The sequence below is a fragment of the Salvelinus namaycush genome, chromosome 5 (assembly GCF_016432855.1).
Source record: "Salvelinus namaycush isolate Seneca chromosome 5, SaNama_1.0, whole genome shotgun sequence".
NCBI classification, from domain to species: domain Eukaryota; kingdom Metazoa; phylum Chordata; class Actinopteri; order Salmoniformes; family Salmonidae; genus Salvelinus; species Salvelinus namaycush.
This window is the reverse complement of record NC_052311.1, coordinates 69,180,654-69,200,816: the sequence shown is the minus strand read 5'-3', so window position 1 is coordinate 69,200,816 and position 20,163 is coordinate 69,180,654. Positions and strand designations below refer to the sequence as shown.

At 45.0% G+C, this 20,163-nt stretch overlaps 2 protein-coding genes across 7 annotated transcripts in view; one reads left to right on the top strand and one right to left on the bottom strand.

Moving 5' to 3' along the window:
• The window catches only part of LOC120048834 (focal adhesion kinase 1-like), a 144,984-nt gene that overhangs the window by 63,298 nt on the left and 61,523 nt on the right, over positions 1 to 20,163 (bottom strand). Inside the window, exon 8 of the mRNA XM_038995104.1 lies at positions 15,343 to 15,397. Within this exon, the coding sequence (XP_038851032.1) occupies positions 15,343 to 15,397 (55 nt within the window). The remainder of the gene's footprint in view (positions 1 to 15,342; positions 15,398 to 20,163) is intronic.
• Positions 5,250 to 10,558, top strand: LOC120048835 (cytochrome P450 2F3-like). Of its 6 annotated transcripts, none has more exons than XM_038995106.1 (3): positions 5,275 to 5,444; positions 6,420 to 6,543; positions 8,539 to 10,558. In XM_038995106.1, the coding sequence occupies exons 2-3, from the start codon at positions 6,463 to 6,465 to the stop codon at positions 10,024 to 10,026; spliced, it is 1,569 nt and encodes a 522-aa protein (XP_038851034.1). In that variant the 5' UTR covers positions 5,275 to 5,444; positions 6,420 to 6,462; the 3' UTR covers positions 10,027 to 10,558. The 6 variants fall into 6 exon arrangements, with proteins under 6 accessions (XP_038851038.1, XP_038851034.1, XP_038851033.1 ...); XM_038995105.1 differs by having other exon boundaries at positions 5,275 to 5,569; XM_038995110.1 differs by lacking the exon at positions 6,420 to 6,543 and having other exon boundaries at positions 5,250 to 5,355.

Genomic DNA, 20,163 nt, shown 5'->3' with positions numbered 1-20,163 from the left:
CAACGTTTAAACTTCTTCGACTACAACAAATGTTTCTTCACGGAAAATGACCATCTAGTTTCTCTTGTGTTTTTATTTTCTAATTTAAACTGCATCGTTGGGAAAGAGCTTGTTAGTAAGCATTTTACTGTAAGGTCTACTACACCTGTTGTATTCAGCATTTTACTGTAAGGTCTACTACACCTGTTGTATTCAGCATTTTACTGTAAGGTCTACTACACCAGTTGTATTCAGCATTTTACTGTAAGGTCTTCTACACCTGTTGTATTCAGCATTTTACTGTAAGGTCTACTACACCTGTTGTATTCAGCATTTTACTGTAAGGTCTTCTACACCTGTTGTATTCAGCATTTTACTGTAAGGTCTACTACACCTGTTGTATTCAGCATTTTACTGTAAGGTCTTCTACACCTGTTGTATTCAGCATTTTACTGTAAGGTCTTCTACACCTGTTGTATTCAGCATTTTACTGTAAGGTCTTCTACACCTGTTGTATTCAGCATTTTACTGTAAGGTCTTCTACACCTGTTGTATTCAGCATTTTACTGTAAGGTCTTCTACACCTGTTGTATTCAGCATTTTACTGTAAGGTCTTCTACACCTGTTGTATTCAGCATTTTACTGTAAGGTCTACTACACCTGTTGTATTCAGCGCTTGTGACAACTATTATTTGATTTAAAGTCACAATGCTCTTTTACAGGGATAGTCAACTTTGATTGGGGTGGGGGCCACAAAAAATCGGAACTCATCATGAAGGGCCGCAGTGGCTCGCGGGTCTGCGTACCCTCATCCATACAAACACATGCAGTCAGAGCCGGCCCTAGACTTTTGGGGGCCCTAAGTGAAATTTCTAAGCTTGAGAATGAATTGCCTGGAATTCCTGCAATTATAGTGTAGAGAAAATGTAGCAATTTTTAAGCAAGTTTTCTGCAGTTCTACTAATTGTTCCATGGGCCAGAGATGAAAATGTGCAGTTTTAAAGCTAATTTCCTGCAATTCTACACATTTTGCCATAGAGTGGAGAGAAATGTTTGCAGTTTTGAGTATGATATCTAAGTGAGTGACTAAGAAAATCAATAGCCCCCCCGGTCGGTAATTCGACCATGATTACTACAACTTTAGATTGCTGGCTAGACTAACTTACCAATCTAAAATGGTTAGCGGACATGGGCTAGTTGAGTGACTGTCAGTGACTGACTTTAACAAGAGAATAACTGCTGATGCAAAACCACATTTAGAAATGGCACCTTGTTTTTCTACTATTCTAACTCTCAACAGTAAATTGAGACCCCGATTTCTTTTCTTCTTTCGTTTTGGGAAATTGATCCGCGGGCCTACAAAAGCTTCCTAAGACCAACTGACCAGCGTTTTGCAAAGAGCAAGACACACAAACTAATAGCACAGAACAGAAAATTGATTCATATTAATGTGAGTGTAGCACCTATTTCTCAATGCCAGAAACACATTTAATAGTAACTTAGAGCACCAAAAGAAAACATTCCAAATTACAAACTCTTAAATCAATATTAATAACATTGTAATGTTGTTCTAAAGTTGGGCTTGAGGTTTTCTTCAAATCAGCTCTATCTTCTGAAACAATACAATAACGCCGTACAGTCAGCGTCACACGGCGGGGAAATACAAAGCCAAGCTCAGCCTTCGTGTCCTCCTGGGTCACACGGTGGGGAAATACAAAGCCAAGCTCAGCCTTCGTGTCCTCCTGGGTCACACGGTGGGGAAATACAAAGCCAAGCTCAGCCTTCGTGTCCTCCTGGGTCACACGGTGGGGAAATACAAAGCCAAGCTCAGCCTTCGTGTCCTCCTGGGTCACACGGTGGGGAAATACAAAGCCAAGCTCAGCCTTCGTGTCCTCCTGGGTCACACGGTGGGGAAATACAAAGCCAAGCTCAGCCTTCGTGTCCTCCTGGGTCACACGGTGGGGAAATACAAAGCCAAGCTCAGCCTTCGTGTCCTCCTGGGTCACACGGCGGGGAAATATAAAGCCAAGCTGAGCCTTCGTGTCCTCCTGGGTCACACGGTGGGGAAATACAAAGCCAAGCTCGGCCTTCGTGTCCTCCTGGGTCACACGGTGGGGAAATACAAAGCCAAGCTCGGCCTTCGTGTCCTCCTGGGTCACACGGTGGGGAAATACAAAGCCAAGCTCAGCCTTCGTGTCCTCCTGGGTCACACGGTGGGGAAATACAAAGCCAAGCTCAGCCTTCGTGTCCTCCTGGGTCACACGGTGGGGAAATACAAAGCCAAGCTCAGCCTTCGTGTCCTCCTGGGTCACACGGTGGGGAAATACAAAACCAAGCTCAGCCTTCGTGTCCTCCTGGGTCACACGGTGGGGAAATACAAAGCCAAGCTCAGCCTTCGTGTCCTCCTGGGTCACACGGTGGGGAAATACAAAGCCAAGCTCAGCCTTCGTGTCCTCCTGGGTCACACGGTGGGGAAATACAAAGCCAAGCTCGGCCTTCGTGTCCTCCTGGGTCACACGGTGGGGAAATACAAAGCCAAGCTCGGCCTTCGTGTCCTCCTGGGTCACACGGTGGGGAAATACAAAGCCAAGCTCGGCCTTCGTGTCCTCCTGGGTCACACGGTGGGGAAATACAAAGCCAAGCTCGGCCTTCGTGTCCTCCTGGGTCACACGGTGGGGAAATACAAAGCCAAGCTCGGCCTTCGTGTCCTCCTGGGTCACACGGTGGGGAAATACAAAGCCAAGCTCGGCCTTCGTGTCCTCCTGGGTCACACGGTGGGGAAATACAAAGCCAAGCTCGGCCTTCGTGTCCTCCTGGGTCACACGGTGGGGAAATACAAAGCCAAGCTCGGCCTTCGTGTCCTCCTGGGTCACACGGTGGGGAAATACAAAGCCAAGCTGGGCCTTCGTGTCCTCCTGGGTCACACGGTGGGGAAATACAAAGCCAAGCTCGGCCTTCGTGTCCTCCTGGGTCACACGGTGGGGAAATACAAAGCCAAGCTGAGCCTTCGTGTCCTCCTGGGTCACACGGTGGGGAAATACAAAGCCAAGCTCGGCCTTCGTGTCCTCCTGGGTCACACGGTGGGGAAATACAAAGCCAAGCTCGGCCTTCGTGTCCTCCTGGGTCACACGGTGGGGAAATACAAAGCCAAGCTCAGCCTTCGTGTCCTCCTGGGTCACACGGTGGGGAAATACAAAGCCAAGCTCAGCCTTCGTGTCCTCCTGGGTCACAAGGTAGGGAAATACAAAGCCAAGCTCAGCCTTCGTGTCCTCCTGGGTCACACGGTGGGGAAATACAAAGCCAAGCTCAGCCTTCGTGTCCTCCTGGGTCACACGGTGGGGAAATACAAAGCCAAGCTCAGCCTTCGTGTCCTCCTGGGTCACACGGTGGGGAAATACAAAGCCAAGCTCAGCCTTCGTGACCTCCTGGGTCACACGGTGGGGAAATACAAAGCCAAGCTCAGCCTTCGTGTCCTCCTGGGTCACACGGTGGGGAAATACAAAGCCAAGCTCAGCCTTCGTGTCCTCCTGGGTCACACGGTGGGGAAATACAAAGCCAAGCTCAGCCTTCGTGACCTCCTCGGTCACACGGTGGGGAAATACAAAGCCAAGCTCAGCCTTCGTGTCCTCCTGGGTCACACGGTGGGGAAATAAAAAGCCAAGCTCAGCCTTCGTGTCCTCCTGGGTCACACGGTGGGGAAATAAAAAGCCAAGCTCAGCCTTCGTGTCCTCCTGGGTCACACGGTGGGGAAATACAAAGCCAAGCTCAGCCTTCGTGTCCTCCTGGGTCACACGGTGGGGAAATACAAAGCCAAGCTCAGCCTTCGTGTCCTCCTGGGTCACACGGTGGGGAAATACAAAGCCAAGCTCAGCCTTCGTGTCCTCCTGGGTCACACGGTGGGGAAATACAAAGCCAAGCTCAACCTTCGTAACCTCCTCGGTCACACGGTGGGGAAATACAAAGCCAAGCTCAGCCTTCGTGTTCGTCCTCGTGGGTTTGTTCGTAGGTGTAAAGACAGTAACAGTATCAAGCTAGCAACTGCATTTTTACTCATAATCTCCTTTTTGATCAACCTTTTAGTGTTTAGTGAAGTTTATAGTTTGGTGAAGTTTTTTGCACGCAATGAAAAACGTCCTAATAAGTTGGATAAGTTTGTGAGAATGAGGCGGGCAAATTGGGCATCTACTCGTCAATCAGCAATCTGAGGGGCACATTTCATCCCTGAGAACTTCCACGGCTATCAACAATGGAAGGAGGACTTAAGCAAGAAGTTGCTTCTCAAAGTGGATTCTGTCCATAGCATCAACGTGGCTTCTAAAGCGTCTCAACCAGCCAGCAGAATGGAGTATTATCACGGTCTTCAGTGAGCATGGAAGTGAACCGGGTAAGGGGTATGATCTTTGTACGTCTGTAACTTTCTCACACATCATTATTCACGATTCATTCATGATTATCCATAATCATGGTAGTATCCACATTCACGTAGAAGTGTTAAGAAACATATTCTATTCTTATTTACAATAGTATTTACAATACTATTCATTAATATTGGGCACAAAATGATCTGAAACACAACCAAAGCAAATTGCGAAAGCATCCAACACGTTTGTAGAGTCACAAGCTTGATGTAGTCATTGCGTGCTAGGAATATGGGAACAAATACACAACTTTTGACTACTTTAATACACTTATAAATACATTTGTCCAAATACTTTTGGTTCCCTAAAATGGGGGACCTATGTACAAAAAGTGCTGTAATTTCTAAACAGTTCATCTGATATGGATGAATACCCTAAAGATGACAGTCTGCACTTTAACCTTATAGACATTGTATCATTTCAAATTCAAAGTGCTGGAGAACAGAGCCAAAACAACAAACAATGTGTCACTGTCCATATACTTTTAACCTCACTGTCCAGTAACGAAGTCGTCCTGAATACATCTGACCTGTTTTCCACCCTGGTCATAGGCCTATAGCCATGTCAAAATACGCATAATTGCAGGAAATTAGGTTTAAAACAGTAAACATTCCTGGGGGAAATGTGTTTATTAAAGTTTTAAAACCGAGACAGACACAGTATTAGATATGAGTTATTTCCGCTCCTGGTGATTTCTGCACTGTCATCTGCTTTGTTAATGTTGGCCCCAGATTCTAAAAAGCAGGAAGAGATTGGGGTGAAGGTGCAATCTGTGTAAAGTATGTCAGCACGACTCAGCAGCCAATCACATAATCCGTTGTTCACTTCTGTTCCAGTACAGTAAGTTCCAACACACACCCTTATCTCTGCAAACATCTGCATCACACACACACAGCGTCAGGCAGGCAACAGAGACCGAGAACAACACAGAGAGAAGGAAAACACTAAAGATAGATAGGTGGGTTAAAGAAGAAACAACAACACAGTCAGGCAGGCAACAGAGACCGAGAACAACACAGAGAGAAGGAAAACACTAAAGATAGATAGGTGGGTTAAAGAAGAAACAACAACAACGAAGGTTAAGTATGTAAACACGGTTATGTGAGCTATTGGCTCACTCCAATATGGTATCCTTCCGTGCCGCAGGATACATTCCGAGTAAGGATTTTCAGGTTAGTCCAGGAGTCAATTCCAATTTAATTAGAAATTCCATTTCAATTCTTGAATTCACTCCTGAAGTGGAGAATGTTTTTTAATTCAATTTTGTATTTTTTTTCAGTTATGGAATTTGAATTGAATTGAAATTAGACAGTTTGGATTTTTTTAAATTGGAAGTGAATTATAATTCTAAAAACATTTAAATCTTTGGAATTTAATATTTGTACATTTCCCAGGTAATGGAATTAATGCACAGTATCAAAATGTTCTGTAGGATTTGTATTTAATAATCTACGCTCTTAGAAAAAATAGTTCCAAAAGGGTTCTTCGGCTGTCCCTGTAGGATAACCCTTTTTGGTTACAGGTATAACTATTTTGGGTTCCATGTAGAACCCTGGGGAAAGGGTTCTACATGGAACCCAACAGGGTTCTACCTGGAACAGAAAATGGTTCTCCTATGGGGACAACCGGAGAACCCTTTTAGGTTCTAGATAGCACCTTGTTTTCTAAGAATGTATTCCTACATGTCCAGTATAGCTACTGTAGGCTGTCTGAATAGTGACATGACGAGCTTGAAAGCCTGAGGGAATTCCATTTGAATTTGTGGAATTGTTGTGGATAATATTGAATTGGGAATCCAAGGCGCCGTAGATCACCGACAAAAAGGATTGGAGTAATCCAATACCTCCCATAACCATGGTTACATACTGTATGTAGCCTTTCTTATGTAGCACTATATTGGATCACTCCAATATGGTATCACAGTACCAGATTAATCAGTGAACTAGTCTTTGGCCAGACAAAGAGCAAAGTTCAGTCTGGACTGAGCTCAGAGCAGTCATGTGTCCCTCCGCCCCTTCCCAGGGAAGCAGATACAACACCAAGAACAGCCCTCCTGACCACATAGATGGGTCAACATGTGCTAGACAGCACCCAACTGGCTGAGGCGCAAACGTCCGAGAGGGGAACTCTGAGCAGGGCCCACGAGGTAGTAACTCCTCCAAAAGAATGCACCACCACAGCAAAAGGCAAAGGCCTGCCGGACAGCCAAAATGCTGCAGTAACAACATGAGAGTCTGTTCAGGTAGGCCCTGGCCCAGAACTCTCTCACGCTAGCAAACAAAAGCCGATAAAACCTTTTGCATTGGCTGCGTCTGTGAAATTAAGTGTACATTGCCCCGGGCCTCTCACAGCACGCTGGGGGAAGCCCTTGGTTAACCAGCGACAGAAGCGTATGTGGACAACTGTAATGGCCGGTTCACACGTCACTCAGACAGAACCCTTGTCCAGAATGAGGGGTTAGGATGGAGGTCGACACTCCTTTCATCTGAACCCATTCAGAAATATTCAGTCAATCAGGGCTTCAACACCAGAAGACCCTGAGACATTGGCACCAGAACTGATGCGGTACCGGCAACGGAACTGGAGTTCGTAGCCCTCCAGCAATGTATTCAGTACCCATGGGAGCTCAACCTGCCTCTCTCAGTTTGCTCTTTGGGACTGTGAGAGGCTGCCAAGGCCGGCGGCAAGCACGTCAAATCAAATGAAAATGTATTGGCCACGTACACAGTTTAGAAGATGTTATAGCGGGTGCAGAAAAATGCTGTAGGACAGGGAGAAACACATGAAGACTCAATTAGCCTAGCTATCTGGCTAGCTAACTTAGCTAGCTATCTTAGCCAACTAGCTTCTCAAGGTTTGATGCAGTCAAGACAGGTACTACGTAATCATATTGGATGATAAACAACCTAGCTATGACAAGCTAGAAGTTAGTATAGTAGCGCAAGTCAGTTCGGTTGGTTGCTGCCTCTCCCTCCCTCCTTCTTGCTCCTGTTTCACTTGCTCACAGTACACTCACCACAAGGCACCTCTTCCTCGCAAGGCCCCTCCTCCGCATGCTCTCCCTCACGCTGTATCAGCTCTGGTGAATAAAGTAGCTTACAAATGGACTTTTCTGCTGCTTCCCTCACTCTGATCCGACCACGTCTATACGGAACTGGTCGTCCTCGGGTCCTTTCGGAACGGGTCTCTTGTCGACATTGAAAAATGTATTAATGCATATTTGGCCGGGTGGGAAAGCCCAAGGTCATTTCAGAACGGGTCCAAGGATGCTTTTTAAAACTTTTATTAACTGCTAAAATTAACTACAGTAACGGCTGGAATTTCATTTTTCCGCTGTATCAGACCCAAAACCGAACCGTGACGCCAAAACCGCAATACGTACTGAACCGTGGGTTTAGCGAACCGTTACACCCCTAGTAAATACTTTATATTAGTTATGTCAAGAGTCCAGTATATAAATACACGGTGTGTATAAACACTAATAAAAAATGCAATGTACAGTAGTAATTATATTAGAATGATAACATGTCAAAAGTCCAGTGTATAAATACACCGTGTGAAAAACAGTATAAAAGGAAGTGTCCAGTGTTTAATGTCTCTATGCATGGGACGGCAGCATTGGCTGTGTGTGTTTTAGATTGACTGCTGGGCTCCGCCTTCTGAGACGCAGGCCGCTGCCTGTGGACAGAGACACCTTTCCTTTCTCACAGCGAAACACCATACTGGACATGGTAGTTTCTCTCTGTGTAACACCGGCAGTGTAATAGAGCTGTATGTGAGTTTCTAAGGGAAAAGAGGATGGGGGTTGGAGGGGGACAACAGAGCACCCAGATGGAGAGGCTAGCTAGCTGCTCCAAGCTATTGAATAGCTGTGGGTATACGTCTGCCCTATACACTAAGATACAGCTCTTACCTAGCAAATCCTCTCAGGAATGCGCAGAGAAAGAGAAGAGGTGGAAGTAGTGCCGCTGCAGCTATTTAAGGGGGGCAGCCGCAACATAACCCAGTACACAGGACTAATCAGAAAATTCTTACTCTGAATGTATCCTGCCGCGCAGAAGGATACAATATTGGAGTGATGCAATATAGTACTACATAACAAGAAGAACAATAACAAGAGATGTTGTTGTTTGTTTTGCAGGCTGGAACAATGGAGATGTGTAGTAGTGTGGTGTTGGGAGGCCTGGTGTTGTTACTTCTACTGTGGTTGTTCAGGCTGAGGAGACAGAGACATGTCCATCTACCCCCTGGACCCTGCACCCTGCCGCTGCTAGGCAACCTGCATCAGATCGACAAACAGGCCCCCTTCAAGACCCTCACCAAGTGGAGTGGTGTGTATGGGCCAGTGATGACAGTGTATCTTGGGCCCCAGCGAGCCGTGGTGCTGGTGGGGTACGAGGCAGTCAAGGAGGCTCTGGTGGACCAGGCTGAGGATTTCACAGGACGAGCTCCTGTCCCCTTCCTGGTCCTAGTTACCAGGGGATACGGCCTGGCCATCAGTAATGGGGAGCGTTGGCGCCAGCTGCGTCGTTTCACCCTGACCACGCTGAGAGACTTTGGGATGGGCCGTAAGAGGATGGAGGAGTGGGTACAGGAGGAGAGCCAACAGCTCATAGACAGTCTGGATGCCACTAAAGCCGTGCCCTTCAATCCTCATCCATTCCTGAGTCGCACCGTGTCCAACGTCATCTGCTCCCTGGTGTTCGGCCAGCGCTTCGGCTATGACGATGACAACTTCCTGCACTTGCTCAACATCCTCTCAGCTGTACTGCGCTTTGGAAGCAGCCCCTGTGGACAGCTGTACAACATCTTCCCCTGGCTGATGGAACGCCTGCCTGGTCGGCAGCAAGTCGTGTTCGGCCAGATGGACGAGCTGAGAGGCTTTGTGATGAAAAAGATCCACGAGCACCAGGAGACCATTGACCCAGGCAACCCTAGAGACTTCACAGACTCCTTCCTCACCAGACTCAACCAGGAGAAGGACGTGTCCTCCTCTGAGTTCCATTACGAGAACCTGGTGTCCACAGTGTTGGACCTCTTCCTTGCAGGAACAGAGACCACCAGCACCACTCTCAGATACGCCTTCATGCTGCTCCTCAAATACCCCGACATTCAGGAGCACGTTCAGCAGGAGATCGACACAGTGATTGGCCGACAGCGCGTCCCTCAGATGGAGGACAGGAAGTACCTCCCCTTCACAGAAGCCGTCATCCATGAGGTGCAGCGCTTCCTGGACATCGCCCCATTGAACCTCCCGCACTATGCCACCAAGAATATCTCATTCAGAGGGTACACTATCCCTCAGGGCACCGTGATCCTTCCAATGCTGCACTCTGTTCTGAGAGACCAGGACCACTGGGCCACGCCCACAACCTTCAATCCCAATCACTTCCTTGATCAGAACGGAAACTTCCAGAAGAACCCCGCCTTCTTGGCTTTCTCTGCAGGTAAGCGTGCCTGTGTGGGAGAGTCTCTGGCTCGTATGGAGATCTTTCTGTTCCTGGTGTCTCTGCTGCAACATTTCTCCTTCTCCTGCCCTGGAGGACCTGACAGCATTGACCTCAGCCCAGAGTTCAGCAGTTTCACTAACGTGCCGCGTCACTACCAGCTCATTGCTACACCCCGCTGACCAGGAGGGGAATTGCAGCCGAACCACAGGAGGAGCACTCAGGAGGAGGAGGAGTAGAGATGAGGGAGGTAGGGACAGCACAGGAGGTTGGTTCCCATGTGTCTGATGCCATTTCATAAGCTTGTTCCAGCCATTATAATTATGAGCCGTTCTCCCCTCAGCAGCCTCCACTGAAGGACGGGTGTCTGTTTTTTGTTTTGTTTTTCATGACAATGTGATGCTTTGTGATGCTTTGTGATGCGTGTCCTTTAACAACGAATGCTTGGAGATTTTTCTGGTCAGTATAGGTGGATCAGGAGAAACTCAGGGTCCTGGAGGGAAGAGCGGGGAGGAGATATGCTGGGTGTACCGGACAGTAATGTAATGTACACTGAGGATTCAGGCCCGTGTAATTTGATGAGAGTTGGAGGCCCATTCCCCAGGCCGGTTGTCAGTCAGGGGATCTAGGTACCAGTGTATCTTTCATTTTATCAGTGTCTTTGTGTCTCAGCAACTAAGTCAATGTGTATGAGGCAGCACTGCCGCAAAAAAAGATGGCTCTTAGATGGCAATCACCTCACTCTCTACCAACTCACCAGTGGATACAGTTACTGTTAGAAGTTATAGCATCATTAGACTTATCGACAGAGAAATTGAATGATCCTAGTCAATAGTGCTGAGCAATTAGTGCTTTTTGAGGTCAGTTCGGTTTCGGTTCCATAATTTATTTTTAAATCACAGCAAAAAAATGTTTTAACATTAAATGCACTATGCGAGTTGAATGCTGTAACACAGAATAAAACCATTAATAAAAGTCCCATGATGGTAGTGACGGCCCATTACTGCTGATCACTTATTAACCATCATGTATTCACAGTACTTTACTTTAATAAAACATTTGTTTTATTTGATGACTTTATTATTTCATTCCAAGTCATCATCTCATCTGTATAGAGCTGCTGCCTATGCTGTCTGACAACATCACTATTTTACTAGTTCTTCTAAGTAAATAAGGCAAACTTTTATGACTGCTGAACACCAATGATCAATCACTTCGATCATGTATTTTCAGGTAGAGATACAGTATATTTATCAAAACGGCTGGATGCCCTTTGAGTGGTGGACCATTCTTGATACACACGGGAAACTGTTGAGCGTGAAAAACCCAGCAGCTTTGCAGTTCTTTACAAAAAACAATGCGCCGGGCACCTATTATCATACCCCGTTCAAAGGCACTTAAATATTTTGTCTTTCCTAGGGCTGTGGCGGTCATGACATTTTGTCAGACGGTTATTGTCATGCAAAAGACTGCCGGTCTCACGGTAGTTGACAGTTCATTAACATAAACAAGTTGATGTGTGCCTTCAGAACATCCGAATTTAAAAAGTCTAATAAATCTATTTATTATACACCATCACAATAAATCCATTATTTATTTTAGTCAGGTCTAAAGAAACATTATGATCAGAGTCAAAAGTATTTCAGAAGAACAGAATATGAGTTGGTCTACTGTATGTTATCTGGCTATGCTCCATGCCATAGACTGTAGGCTTGATCATTTAGCTGACAAGATATGCTTATAAGTCCCATGCCATTATTTTATATATGATTTAATAGTTAGAAGAATAGAATTGAACTTAGCTGAATAAAATAGAAAGGATATTTTTCCCATTCTGGAGCAAGTGTGCATATGAAGTGGCTATGTTGAGTGTAAAAGGTCCTATACACAAGATTTAGAGTTACTTGGCAACTTTAGTCATGAATGATACAAAACTAGAATGTCTTAGAAATCAAAACATATATTGGCTGCATGTATCTAATATAGGCTATTGATGATCTGAGAAAGTCAAAAAAATAAAGCTTGTGCTCCATTCCTTACCTCAGGCTGTTCTCATCAAGTCATCATATTTTCACCCAGCAGTCTATTCTCAATTGAATCTTGTCTTTACTGAGATGTCAAATTAGTTTAGATTTAGAATGTCCCATTATCAAATGGGCAGGAACAGGAACAGGGGAAAAAATACATGTAATCCGTATGCACTCCAATAGTGAATGGGCGCACTCGCGACGGTCAGTCTTTCAATGATGCTGGAAAACCCACTTGAGTTTTATAGCAGAGCTGTGCTTCATGTGATATTCTGCCCAAACTCTGTATGCCATGGTCTCTTGAACCCTGTTCCTGCAGTTACCCAGTGCTTACATTTGGAAACGTAGTGAAAACTCTTCAGGAACATCGTTAGTAACATGTTTTCACAACTAAACATATTTCACTAAATTGTTGACAGCCCCGCTGCACGCTTGAGAAAGGAATGAAGGAGAGAGAGGTGGAGATGGAAACGCACGGTGGTGAGATATTCTGTATAGCTAAAGGTAATGTGTCACCCAAATAATTATGAAAAAACACAAATAAAATCACTATTATTAGGCTATTCCAAATCATACAAAAATGCACTATAATCGTAAACTAATTGTAAGCCGCCCTGCACAATCAGTGAACCAACAGCATCACTTAGGGCCTATAGGTTCTCTCCCAGACTCATGGATAGAAATGTTGGAGCGTAGCATAAGGTAACCAGTACATACAGTATGCATAATGATACAGTCCACACTCAAATGCCATTACTCAAATGTGTTTAATTTTGGAGTATAGGCTAGCCCATTAATATACCAAAGATCTTAAATCAGTTTGTTTGATGTTTTTCTGCCATGTGTAATATACGGTAGGCTATGTATTGTATAACAGCACAATTTTTTTTCTTCAGGTTTGGGCTCATAAACCTCAGATTATACATATGCATAATATCTATGCATATGCATAAGCTCTAATAAGCATATGGGTGTTCTGAATGAATCATCACCTTAAAAAGCATTGTAAATTTCATTGCATTAGGCTATGAAATAACATCCACAAGGACCATGTTTACACTCAGTTTCAACCTGCTTTTGCACTTCTTTCTTCAAATTGATGATCATGATGATCAGTGTTTGATGATCAGTGTTTGATGTGATTTTTCCATTGCATTTGCATTGATGTCAGAGTGGTTAGAGGGACAGTAGAGCCCTGAGTACCAGGCCATTAGGACCTGATGGGGGGACAATAGAGCCCTGAGTACCAGGCCATTAGGACCTGATGGAGGGACAGTAATGCCCTGAGCACCAGGCCATTAGGACCTGGAGGGGCAATACATCCCTGAGTACCAGGCCATTAGGACCTGATGGAGGGACAGTAGAGCCCTGAGTACCATTAGGACCTGATGGAGGGACAATAGAGCCCTGAGTACCAGGCCATTAGGACCTGATGGAGGGACAATACAGCCCTGAGTACCAGGCCATTAGAACCTGATGGAGGGACAATACAGCCCTGAGTACCAGGCCATTAGGACCTGATGGAGGGACAGTAGAGCCCTGAGTACCATTAGGACCTGATGGAGGGACAATAGAGCCCTGAGTACCAGGCCATTAGGACCTGATGGAGGGGCAATACAGCCCTGAGTACCAGGCCATTAGGACCTGATGGAGGGACAATACAGCCCTGAGTACCAGGCCATTAGAACCTGATGGAGGGACAATACAGCCCTGAGTACCAGGCCATTAGGACCTGATGGAGGGACAATACAGCCCTGAGTACCAGGCCATTAGAACCTGATGGAGGGACAATAGAGCCCTGAGTACCAGGCCATTAGGACCTGATGGAGGGACAGTAGAGCCCTGAGTACCATTAGGACCTGATGGTCGTTAGGGTAATACCGACGCATGTCCTGAGGGCATAAAAGGAAATTAGCACCTTCATTCATAGGATAGGTTGATAGTACCCATGTAGTAAGTAGCCTAAACCTAGCAATGTTACATTGAGCTGGTTGAATGGAATATGAATGTCAGTCATCCAACATACTGTAACAGACATAAGGCCATGCATATAAAAAAAAAAAATCGTCCTCCCTTATCTGAAACGAAACCGACCGCCACTGGAACCAAAGTGTTGGTCAGTATTTCCCAGGATACCCCAACTACATTTGATATATGATGTTATATTTAGACAAAGATATAAAGAATACAGGCTCTCTAATTCATACCGTTGGACAAACACCCTGACTTACAGCACCACCACTGCTGGCTAGTAGCAATCTTTATTAGAGATCCTGTTTGCTCTGCCCTAGCTCAGTACATTAGCTAAATGGCTTTTAGCTAGTTAGAGATTAGCATTCATTTAGGCATATGCCAGCTTCCTAAGACCAACTGACTAGCGCTTTGCAGACAGCAAGACACACAAACAAATAGTACAGAACAGAAAACACATGGATTCATATCAAGAAGCAACGTGGAAAGCGGTATCCTTCTTGTTTTGGAAGAATCTGTTGAGTGCATGCAGTGATTGCATGCTGAGAGAATGTAAACAGCGAGGAACCACAGAGTTTCTAAACCCAGAAGCCCAACATCACAGTTTGGGGTTTTCTCGAAATCTAAAGCCAAAACCTAATTTGACAAACTGATATGTTTCATTTTCATAAAAAACAACTGTATATCGAAGAATTGCCTTTGATTTGATGACCTGCACATGCGAAGATCGGCACGACACGACCATTAGACCATTAGACCCGATGATATATTTCTGCACATGAGCTAAGCTAGATAATGTCGCTACGACATCACCTACAAGTGTGATCTGGGATTTCTAATGAAGAAGCAGTTTCCAGGCCTTTTTATTTACACTCTCTTTTGAAGAACTGTGCTGCCTGCTTGAGTGACAGGGGTTGGGGTTTGGTGTGCTGGAAGCAAGCATCCGTGGGAGGGAGAGGCAGGCATTGTTGGCAGTGCACAAGGGGGGAGAGAGAGTGAGAGGCTTGCTCATGCCAGCAGCCGGGCACAGTGGCAGGGACAACACTTTTATTATAGGAGTCATGAGGATAATGCACTTTACTGTTTGACAAATTCATGGTTTTATTTGCCCAAAATCAAAATACTTTTTGATTGAGGTGACCAGGTAGAATGTGCAGATCGCACCAGTGTGACTAGTAATACATTTAACTCGTACAGCTAGGTCAAAGGGTCGCAAAATGTGAGTAAATGGTCACAGTCTGGAGCCCTGTAAGGGCAGACACAGAAACAGAGAGGATGAAGGATGAAGAGAGAGCCTGACCATTCCACCGGAACAGTTTCCATCAGGACTGTGAGGTTTGTGCAGAACTGGGACACCTATTCTCTGGGGTAAGACTATGAGGAGCAGCCAGCCAGCCAGGTGATGACACTGATTCAATCTGAACAATGGCATCTCCCTGTTTGCAGAGGCCTATGTTAGAACCCCCAGGATGGGGAAAGAGAGCAATGAAGGTTTCTTACCTTCACAGAGTCCAGCAAACTCTTGGGGAAGAATCTTGGTAAACCCACATCTTTTCTGCAGAGGACAGAGCAGAAAGAGTACTGCATTACAGCATTGATCAACAAGAATGTGTGCTCATTTCACCAAAACGAGGTCAGCAGTAGGGGAAATTGAATTAAACTATAACCAGAGTAGTGATTTTTTTATTTATATCAAATCAATATTTTTTTGTTGCCATTTTCATTGTCACTGACTCTGTATCAAGCCTGGCATGTGAAAACACTACTTCAAAAAAAAAAAAAAGATTTATTTAAAAAGAGATTGTTTTTAAAACAGCATAATTCCCTCTTAAAGCACCACTCTGTTTTCAGTTGGCTCCAGATAGAGCACCTGTCAGCTGGTAGATGGCAAAAGCACTGAGGCCATTTCCATAGCTAGCTACTGTGTAGTCAACGCCACACACTCACCACCCCTCCATAGCCCTATCAGTTGGTTAGAGCCAGCCAGCGGTCCCTCTCTGTATAGGCCAGGTACACAGTCTGGTCTAGATATATAACATCACCATTCACCCAGGCAGTTTGGCTGACTAATATCCCAGTGTGGTGGAGTGGTGTTGTTCTGGCTCTGCAACACACAGTCAGAAAATACATACTAACGCAAATATGTCCTGAACAAACAAATCATTTGCTTCGGGAACATAAAGTCACCAACGGCCTTTCGCCTCCACCACCGTGCTCCAATGAGGAACATAAAACTCTAGCTCCTGATATAGGCTGCGTCCCCAATGGCACAGTATTCCCTATAGTGCATTACATAGTGAGATAAAAGTAGCACACTATGTAAGGAACAGTGTGCCACTTGGGACGTACAGTAGCTATAGCCTACACGCTGTGGCTGGTCAAATCTTCAGATTGCATCTATTTGTTGTGAATAAGCCAGAGCCAGGATTCTGTCGTAACCAGTGGTGACAGTGTGAAGCTGCTCAGTTAAATTGGAACTGATAGCGTTTTAACTGCTTGCAGATATGAAACAAACAGACAATCATAATATCACTCAACATCATCAAATTCCCAGTTTATACTACAAAATTAATTTCAATGGCATACACTAAGGCATTGTTTGCAGAATAGATTAATGCAGTTCAATGCAAGATTAATATAATTCACCAATACATTTCAGAAAATATTGCTATCAGGTTGTAAATCACAGCTGGCCTGGTACATTGTTTGCTGCTTCCATTCGGGATGCACTGACTTTTTCCCCTCATGTCATTTTTTAGTGGTTATACACAGTTATTTATTTAGCTAACTAGAACTTGAATGACTGTTATCCAGTTAGCGAACATATCTCATGTTCACAAATTCACTCTGGCTATATATCTAGCTACACCGATTTCAGAACACTCTCATTTGAGTGTGCCAGAGCGCAGAATAACTGATGAATTAACGAACGCGCAACACCTGCTGAATATGACCGGTGTCAGTAAACATAGGCAAAAAAACAAATAGTTAGTCAGAAACGCTCTAAACAGCCTAACCAACTCTGCTAGGGCGAGTAAAACAGTCAGAGTGAGGTGTTCTCTCATTTGTGTCTCTAAGTAGCTAGCTAGCAAGCTAGCCAACTTTAGCCAGGTAGCTTTGGTGCTTGGTTGGGACAAGCATGGATTGGCAAGCAAGCTTAAGAAGGACGAGTAGGCTTCCCCACTGTTTATCAGTGCAATTTTGACGGACAACTAGCTGAACAAGTTTGAGAGGGTTTATCTAATGTTCCTTCGTTAGATTTTAGCACATATTGCTCTGGCTAGCATTAGTTGTTGATCTTGTTGTTGTTGATGTGCATAAACAACTAAGGGAGCGAGAGCCTGCCGTTTCATGGTTGTTTGATCAATAGAACTGTAACGTTTCCAAATGTATGAGGACTCCCGTGGTATTTTAAGAAATCCATTCAGGTGTTTCTACACGTGCATTGCTTGCTGTTTGGGGTTTTAGGCTGGGTTTCTGTACAGCACTTTGATATATCAGCTGATGTAAGAAGGGCTATATAAATACATTTGATTTGATTTGATATTTTGTGGCTTTTGGCGAATGCGTTCTAATGATCTGAAGTCGCGCTGTTGCAACTGCCTGTAAACACACAGTCCAGTTCATAGTGAATGATGGCAGGCCCTACTGCCTGTAAACACACAGTCCAGTTCATAGTGAATGATGGCAGGGCCTACTGCCTGTAAACACACAGTCCAGTTCATAGTGAATGATGGCAGGGCTTACTGCCTGTAAACACACAGTCCAGTTCATAGTGAATGATGGCAGGGCTTACTGCCTGTAAACACACAGTCCAGTTCATAGTGAATGATGGCAGGGCTTACTGCCTGTAAACACACAGTCCAGTTCATAGTGAATGATGGCAGGGCTTACTGCCTGTAAACACACAGTCCAGTTCATAGTGAATGATGGCAGGGCCTACTGCCTGTAAACACACAGTCCAGTTCATAGTGAATGATGGCAGGGCTTACTGCCTGTAAACACACAGTCCAGTTCATAGTGAATGATGGCAGGGCCTACTGCCTGTAAACACACAGTCCAGTTCATAGTGAATGATGGCAGGGCTTACTGCCTGTAAACACACAGTCCAGTTCATAGTGAATGATGGCAGGGCCTACTGCCTGTAAACACACAGTCCAGTTCATAGTGAATTATGGCAGGGCCTACTGCCTGTAAACACACAGTCCAGTTCATAGTGAATGATGGCAGGGCCTACTGCCTGTAAACACACAGTCCAGTTCATAGTGAATGATGGCAGGGCCTACTGCCTGTAAACACACAGTCCAGTTCATAGTGAATGATGGCAGACCCAACTGCCTGTAAACACACAGTCCAGTTCATAGTGAATGATGGCAGGGCTTACTGCCTGTAAACACACAGTCCAGTTCATAGTGAATGATGGCAGGGCCTACTGCCTGTAAACACACAGTCCAATTCATAGTGAATGATGGCAGACCCAACTGCCTGTAAACACACAGTCCAGTTCATAGTGAATGATGGCAGGGCCTACTGCCTGTAAACACACAGTCCAGTTCATAGTGAATGATGGCAGGGCTTACTGCCTGTAAACACACAGTCCAGTTCAAAGTGAATGATGGCAGGGCCTACTGCCTGTAAACGCACAGTCCAGTTCATAGTGAATGATGGCAGGGCCTACTGCCTGTAAACACACAGTCCAGTTCATAGTGAATGATGGCAGGGCCTACTGCCTGTAAACACACAGTCCAGTTCATAGTGAATGATGGCAGGGCTTACTGCCTGTAAACACACAGTCCAGTTCATAGTGAATGATGGCAGGGCCTACTGCCTGTAAACACACAGTCCAGTTCATAGTGAATGATGGCAGGGCCTACTGCCTGTAAACACACAGTCCAGTTCATAGTGAATGATGGCAGGGCTTACTGCCTGTAAACACACAGTCCAGTTCATAGTGAATGATGGCAGGGCCTACTGCCTGTAAACACACAGTCCAGTTCAAAGTGAATGATGGCAGACCCAACTGTCTGTAAACACACAGTCCAGTTCAAAGTGAATGATGACAGGCCCTACTGCCTGTAAACACACAGTCCAGTTCAAAGTGAATGATGGCAGGGCCTACTGCCTGTAAACACACAGTCCAGTTCAAAGTGAATGATGACAGGCCCTACTGCCTGTAAACACACAGTCCAGTTCAAAGTGAATGATGGCAGGCCCGTGTGACAAATGGCTTGTTTACATAAAGGCCTACTGTAGCTCTGATTGGCTATGGCGCACCGGTCTGTGTAGACTCCAGTCCTGTACGAGAGAGATGTTTTAATTCGGTTTTATTTACTGCAGTGTCTATTAATTGTCCAAATGTGAGGCTACTTTCCCACTCTATATTGCTACATCGAATTTTCAAATGCCTTAGTATACGGGTCACCAGGACCCTATAAATATAGGGTCACCAGGACCCTATAAAGGGAATCGGGTGCGATTTTAGACACATCCTTGGTTAAACTGACAGACATTATCGGGCAGCCACCCTCCCAGAGTGTGAAAGGCTTTGGCAATGTAAACATATGTTTCACATGCCAATAAAGCCCTTTGAATTGAATTGAAAGGGCTATAAAATAGTGGGGGTCCTGTTCACACTATCACAGTGCCATCACTGGGGTGTGGGGACATTATAATGACGCTGTAGAAGGTGATGAGAATGAGGATAAATGATTCTAACACTATAAATAGATCAGACACATTTCAACAGAGACTACGTCCCAAATGGCATCCTATTCTCTACATACTGCACTACTTTTGACCAGAGATATAGGGAATAGGGTGCCATTTGCAAAGTGTCCAGAGTGAGAGGTTCACGAGGAAGGCAGTCAATTTACACTGGCCTACATACATCTAACCAGGAGAGGACACACACGGCCAAAGGCTCAGCACAGAGGCTCATAGAGGTGAAATGTAGGATCTCTGTTCATAGATAGTGTTAAGATAATGACGTGTATGTTGTTAATACAGAAATACATCATTTTAAAAGTCCAATGCAACCATTTTTTAAAATCTCAATATAAATCATTTCTATGTAATAATTAAGTACTGGAATTGTTTCAACTAAAATTGTCAAAAAATAAACAAAAATTGCTTCTTAGCAAATAGCAATTTCTCAGGCAATAATTTTGCTAGGACTGTCTTAGAGTGGTCTGAGTGGGGAGGGGGAAACTGAAAACAAGCAGTTATGGGCAGAGAGGTTTGGAACTCTTTTTCTTATTGGTCTATTAACTAATTTACCGCCTGGTGATGTCAGCAAGCAGGCCAAAACTCCATCCCACCAAA

Bases quoted from the DNA above. Each gene is read 5' to 3' on its own strand.
- LOC120048835 (XM_038995106.1), top strand. From the start codon at position 6,463: ATGGGTCAACATGTGCTAGACAGCACCCAACTGGCTGAGGCGCAAACG. The intron at 6,544-8,538 runs GTAGTAACTCCT...TTTGTTTTGCAG, and splicing joins CTCTGAGCAGGGCCCACGAG to GCTGGAACAATGGAGATGTG.